Source organism: Rhodamnia argentea, chromosome 1 (assembly GCF_020921035.1).
Source record: "Rhodamnia argentea isolate NSW1041297 chromosome 1, ASM2092103v1, whole genome shotgun sequence".
Lineage (NCBI taxonomy): Eukaryota > Viridiplantae > Streptophyta > Magnoliopsida > Myrtales > Myrtaceae > Rhodamnia > Rhodamnia argentea.
The window spans coordinates 10996328-11002757 of record NC_063150.1 but is presented as its reverse complement, the minus strand read 5'-3'; the positions used below and the strand labels follow the sequence as shown (position 1 = coordinate 11002757).

General features: G+C 41.4%; 1 protein-coding gene across 2 annotated transcripts; it reads left to right on the top strand.

Annotated features, from left to right (window-relative positions):
* The first annotated feature begins 693 nt into the window (after positions 1 to 693).
* LOC115747079 lies at positions 694 to 4693 on the top strand. Of its 2 annotated transcripts, none has more exons than XM_030683121.2 (6): positions 694 to 806; positions 1338 to 1676; positions 2639 to 2705; positions 3334 to 3382; positions 3930 to 3974; positions 4201 to 4693. In XM_030683121.2, exons 2-6 carry the CDS (start codon positions 1428 to 1430, stop codon positions 4265 to 4267), a joined length of 477 nt encoding a protein of 158 aa, XP_030538981.1. In that variant the 5' UTR covers positions 694 to 806; positions 1338 to 1427; the 3' UTR covers positions 4268 to 4693. The 2 variants fall into 2 exon arrangements, with proteins under 2 accessions (XP_030538981.1, XP_048127193.1); XM_048271236.1 differs by lacking the exon at positions 694 to 806 and adding an exon at positions 1151 to 1265 and having other exon boundaries at positions 1381 to 1676.
* Positions 4694 to 6430: the final 1737 nt, after the last annotated feature.

Genomic DNA, 6430 nt, shown 5'->3' with positions numbered 1-6430 from the left:
TGCACGCTTCCTCTCCTCTCTCACGTCTCCTCCCCTTCTCTCTTTACTTTTTAAAAAATCTCTGACACCTTTCTCCTCCTGTCGCTCTCTCTCTCTCTCTCCCCCTCTTCTCCGTTTTGAAAACACCACCGAAAACCTCTCTCCTCTCTGTTGCCCCGCTCTCTGTCTCTTCATTTCCCGAAATAATCTCACCCCCCTCTCTCTGTCTGTCCTCTCCGTCTCGCGAAACCAACGGCGGCGTCGACCACCATTATTTTTGCTACTCGCTCTGTCCTCCGGCGCTCTCTCGCTCTGTCTTCCGGCTCGTTCGCTCTCTCTGCTCCGGCGTACACGAAGGCTGTTCTCCGCTTGGGCGCTCGCGTCTCCGGCTCCCTCTCTCATCTCTCTCATGGCCCGAAACGCTCTTACTCCTTCCCCCACCGTTCTCTGCCCTTCGGATCCACTTTTCCCCGCCCTCTTTCCTCACCGACTCGCGTGTCCCCCGGCGTGTCGCGGGCGTTGACTACGTGTCGGACCTCCGACACGCGTTGACCGCGTGTCGAACGCGAGTCGGAGCGTATCGGACGCGTGTCCGAGTCCGATGCGTGTCCGACACCGACACGCCGAGGGGTTTGGCGTGTCGGTGCTTCATAGGTCTCGACAAGTGAGGGCCGGTTTCCCGTTCGACCGGATAAACTGGCCGGGTCCGGGTTTAAAAACCTTGCGGACGGTTTAATCACCTCCGACTGCACCTGCGGGATCTCAGAAGAGGCCGAGTGGCAACTTCGTAGCTTGGAGTGAGCGACCCGCCATCTCCCGCTCTAAGGGTATGATTTCGACAGCCGCTCTCCTCAATTCGATGAATAAAGCTACCATTTTTGCAAGTGATTGACCGTGAAATCGAAGGAATTTCCTTTCGATTCTGATTTTGCGGCATAAAGAGGAAACAAAAATGGCTTTCTCTTGACTTTTTGGGCGGGAAATTGCTGGGAATTTGGGGTCCGAGTCTGCGACATGTATCAAGGTTTTAGTACTTGGGGCATTGATCGACGTCCATCTCCTAGAAGTTCAATGTGGTGGTCTGGTGACTTGGGATTTCTTGTTCTGTTCTTTTCCCCCCCACTCGCATGTCGATCTTGGTATGCTTTTTCATGGACTCTTGTAAATTGGAGTTTCAATGAGAGTATATTTGTAGTACCCCTTGCTTCGAAGATCTTAAAGGCCTTTCTTCATCTAGGACGCTCGGTTTTGCAGATTGAGTCATGGTTTTGGTCACTTCTGTCAAGGTTTAGATCATGAGAATTTGTCTATATCTCGTGCATGATGTGTGGCTGCCTTTATCACCTTTTGAAATGCAGCATAAATTGGGGTAGTGGCTTCTCGTTGAATCGTCGCCTCCAGTAGCTGACTCTGGAGAAAGCATCACAAGTGTAGGCAAATTAGTGAAAATGGATCATGAAGATCAGAAATGCCACTTTCAGGACCAAGAAAAGCTGATAGAAAAACCAGATCAGGATTCGTCTTCCACATCTCTGCCCAAGTTGACCGACTGCAGTGGCCAGGACGGGACTGGAGAGAGGCCTCTGCCAAACCAGACAGACATTGTTAAAGCTCTTGAAGTGGTTGAGAGAGACTCTGTTGCTATTGCCGAGAGCTTCACATCTCTATTTGCTTCACTTCGGTTAGCCCTTTCTGAGGTTAGTTTGATCAGATTGTGGCTTTGACTTTTCCATTTTGTGTAGAATTCCTAGCTAGACTAAGTTGGTTCGACGCCATTTAATTGTTTGTAGAGGAGATTCATGCATCCTAAAGATGAAATTGAATGATTTAAAAGCTCTATTTGGTTTTCAAGGTTTAGTGTGAATGCTGCAGCACTAATAAATTTATCGGATATGTTAGTCCTGTCATCTTCCTGGAAAGTAAATCATAAGAAGAGAATTAGATTAACTTATTATCTGAAGATAGATGATGCTAAAAGAAATAAGAGATTGAAGATTGGTGATTTATGTAGGTTCTTTGGTAACTTTTGACAGCAAACCGTGAGAACAACTGTGAGTGTTCCTTGATGCTATGTAGAGGTTTACTTTTGTTACACTGTCACACATTAGAGTTGTCAATATAAATCTTAGAGAGCATGAATTGTTAGCATTAATAAAGTGTCAAAGAAGACACATTTCCCTTGTGCTTTTCATGTTATCCATGAGCACCTTTGGTATGTTTTAAGAATTATTTGCAGTTGGAAGTTCATTTACCTTCAAACCTGGAAGATCAATTAATTTTTATAAACCTTGTGTGGTGATACTCACATTGAAGGGAAAAATTATGAGCCAAATACAGCATAGTCGTGCTCTTTTGAGATGTATTAAATGTGTGAAGTTTTAAGGTGCTGTCCAATCAAAATTTACATTTAATGAAGAGTGTTCAATTATATAGGTGTGAAATTTTGTGCTGTTGGAATAGCTCCATATTCTGTTAAAAAAGTAATTACAAGTATCACTTTTTGGTGGCTATTCCCGATACTACAAGTTCTGTGAGGCTCATGACCAAAACAAAAGAGCTTATTTATTCTTTTTTTTTTTATAGAAGGTAGCCAGCAGTTTTGGATCTGAATGAATTCGCGTAATCCACTCTTATCTGGCTAGATATTGTAAAATTACAGGTAACTTCTTGCTCAACAGATCATATGCAGTGCTTCAATGATGCTGCTGGGCGCCTTCAAGAAGCTGGTAAGTTCTTCAACTTAAAGTAAAAGTCTGTTCTTTTTTTTTCAACAATGAATGACTGCTAATGGACTAGTAATCCGAAGTTTGCTTCGTGAGATAAGTCCATATGCGGAGCTAAACCCACCAATCTGTTCTGGTCAGCAAGCATTTTATGTGCATTTTCTGGCAACATCAACTGATGATGGTCATGTGTGATTCCTGCTCACTAGTATTGACATTGATGGGTTGGATGCATGGCTGGCGGACTGTCTCCCTCTTATATATTGGAGGTTAATGGCTACATGTGTATGCATTTGTACAAGCTTACGTTTTTTCACAGGCTAGATTATTCAAGGCTGTTCGCTGGTTTTTGAAAATGCCATTTAAAGACAAATGTAATCTGAAATGATCTGAAGCTGTAACTAAAAGAAGATAATTCATGGGATTTTCACACCATTTGGAAATTCATTGCATGCTGTTGATATGAAGCTCATGAGATCTTTGAAATCTTGGTGCTGATTCAGCTGGGTTAGAGGCTGTAATTGGTTGAAGTTTGTCTCATTAAAATTACTACATGATATTTTACATGTTAGTGGAGGCTTCTTTAAGGGTAATTTAATCTGAACCTTGTTGTTCCTTCTCTTTTTTGCAGTGCTTGATGCAGCAACAAAAGGAAATCGGTACATAAATTCCTGTCTAAGGTAGTCAGGCTTTGATGCTCAACTTTGCCTTTTGGAACTTACTGTTTCGTTTGGTCATTTTTACTCAATTATGGAAACTGCTAATAGGAACTTTATACATAATATTCTTAAAATTGGCTCCAGGAAAACTTTCCCGTGGAAATTAATGGCGAAGATTTTGCATCTTCTTTTCACATAAAATTCTCATTGTTAATGAGAGAATGAGGTTAATTTGCTGGTTTGACTGGAACATTTGATTATTAGCTTTTGTGATCAAGAGCAAGGGAAGTGCATGCATGCAGGTGAAGAACCTGCTGCTGCCATCATTTCAGCTTTTGCACTGTGCATTATATGCTAAGCAGGTGGATATTCTGTATTTTCCTCATCTGATGGAAATTCAAACTCTTATATGTGGGGCTTAAGAAATTTTTTGGATGACCAGTCATGACAAACATTACAACTTGTGAAACCTCAGTTGCTATTTGGAATTTAATCACGTGTTGCTCTTATAGTAATCGGTATTTGTAAGTGTTGGTAAGTTTACCGGCTTGGATTCTTGTTTTTGCAGATTAAATGAAGAAATGAAGGGCATGGAAAGTCTAGCGACACAATTGTATCCTTTACCAGATGGAAAAAGTCTTTATTGCTGTTGTGGTGTTTATCCTAGTACACATTTTTATCCTTTGAACTTCGAAATTCATCGAAACACATCATTTTACTTCTTACCAACAAGTGACGCCCATTCATTGGAAAGTAAAAGTCATACAGTTTCTTATTTTTCTTTTCGGTTGAACTTAAGGTTAGTGCTATCATTTGTGTTTTCCTTGAGATTACTTCAGAAAAATTCTGAGGAGGAATGTTGATGCTCTAGATTCTGCTGTCAACAAGCTTGTCCGCCTTCCATGACATCGATAAGCTGTCAATGCGCTTCTGTTGCCTTACTTAAAGATATCTTGTTATTAGTCCTTAGACTTGACAATATGATCCTTGATGTGGTGGGCATCGGGTACTTATGTCATGCTTCATCCATGAGCAATTAGCGAGAGGAAAGAAGATGATCACCTCACTTTAAGGTTCATTTTCGCCATCCTCCTGCTTCTTTTGCCGTTAGTTGTATATTATCCCCCTGAATTTGGTCTACCTTCACCTCACTTTAAGGTTCATTTTCGTCTTCCTCCTGCATCATTTGTTAAGATCGACTCAGCTTGCTGCGATTTCTAGAATCACAGCTGAGGCAGAGTAGCCAGAATGGCTTGTCATGTGACTTAATGTGAGATGCCATGCTCATTCTAGTGAGGAAATCTGTAGTTTTTGGGGCTCTGTTAACTTGAATAGCTGGACTCAAATGTTGCAAGAAGTCAAGTGCATGGTCTCTGTCTCGCAACTAATACGTTGCCATCTTGGCCATTACCGTCAGCTCCACCACCTGAACACGACTGTTGTCCCTTGGTCACTGTACCACTGTGATTGCTGTTTTGATGACATGACCCACGAGCTCTATTACAAACATTAACGTGTGCATTTGGAATATGTGAGCCTACTCTATTTCAATAATTGATTCGTGTGGGTCCCATGAGAGACTCGTGATTTAATGGCTGTTGTGTCTGCATCTCGCTCCACTTCATCACTGGCGGCCACGACCTTGGCCTATGGCCGGCGAAAGAGGGGCTCATTGTGTTGATGGACTCCTTGAGGATGGAGGCAATGAAGAAGGCAGTGATCGAGGGCAAGTCGTCCGGGCCTCTCTGAGCTCTATTTTAGCTTTAATGTTGGATGAACCACCTGATTTCGCTCGCTCAATTCTATGTGAAATCGCCTTTTGTTCTTGGAGGAATTACAATCCAGGCTCGATTCAATTCATTTCAATCTGATGCGGTTTGTGAAATCTTCCACGTGAGAGGATGCACGCATTGGATTGCCAGGGCTCCCACATTGACATTTCGTTGTCAGACTTCACCATGACTAGGCTGCTGTAGCATGACGCCCCACCACCTTGAGGCCGAGCTCGAGGCCTTCTAGAGGCAAGTTGCCGGTCGCTTCCTTGACCTCTCCTCCATCTCTGCTAACGACATGCTCTCCCTTGCTTGGACTCAGAAGCTCCTCGAAGCCTTCCTCTGCTGCTAGGAGTTTAGGATCATCCTCTTCAACAATAGGGCCAATGCAAAAGATAGCCAATCATGGTGCTCTCGCTGGTTGAGTTCTACAAGAGGAGCACGCAGAGGGAGATCATCAAAAGTCAAAAAGCAAAAGTAAAAATAGGAAAGGTAGAGAGAAAATTCAAAAAATAAAAAAATCTTCCCAAATGATGTCACTTTGATTAGAGCTGTTCATGTCACTTGTCAGCAACTGTCTGCATCCTTAGGATAACCGGAGTTAGCTGGACCGTCACGTCAGCGATTTTTAATTGTATTAGCCGGATGAATTATATTGAAAAATTATCAAAAAAGTTTAGGATTAAATTGACCAAATTAAAAAACTCATGATTTTTTTGGAATCAGTACCGGTACCATATGCCCTTTGTACAAAAGAATCACGGCCTAATACCCTAAAAAATCTTCAATTTTAGGTACATTTAGAATTCTATCCTAAATTCTTTTTTGTCCTATAAAAAACCCCAACTTTAGATCCAGTCTTGATTCTACCCTAAAAATTTTATACCATAGAAAATCCCAAACTTTAGGTTCAATAACAATTCTACCCTATTTGGTACCCAAAAAAAAAAAAAAAAACAATTCTACCCTATTTTTTTGTACCATGACAAACCCCCCAACTTAGCCCAATACTGATTTTACTTTTTTTTTTACCATAAAAAACCCCTAGATTTAGGTTCAGTACTAATTACACTCTAATTTTTTTTTTGTGTTCCATAAAAAAATCCTCAACTTTGGGTTCAGTATCAATTCTACCATACGCTATGTTTGTACCATAGAAAACCCCCAATTTTAGATCCAGTACTAAATCTACCCTAAACTTTTTTTTTTATCTCATTAAAAAAATCTCAACTTTATGTTCGGTTTCAATTTTTCTCTATTATTTTTTCTCTCATAAAATTTCATCAACTTCTACTTA

Coding starts and splice junctions, on each gene's coding strand:
- LOC115747079 (XM_030683121.2), top strand. CDS start 1,428: ATGGATCATGAAGATCAGAAATGCCACTTTCAGGACCAAGAAAAGCTG. Junction 2,706..3,333: donor TGGGCGCCTTCAAGAAGCTG/GTAAGTTCTTCA, acceptor TCTTTTTTGCAG/TGCTTGATGCAGCAACAAAA. Junction 3,975..4,200: donor GAAAGTCTAGCGACACAATT/GTATCCTTTACC, acceptor AGATTACTTCAG/AAAAATTCTGAGGAGGAATG.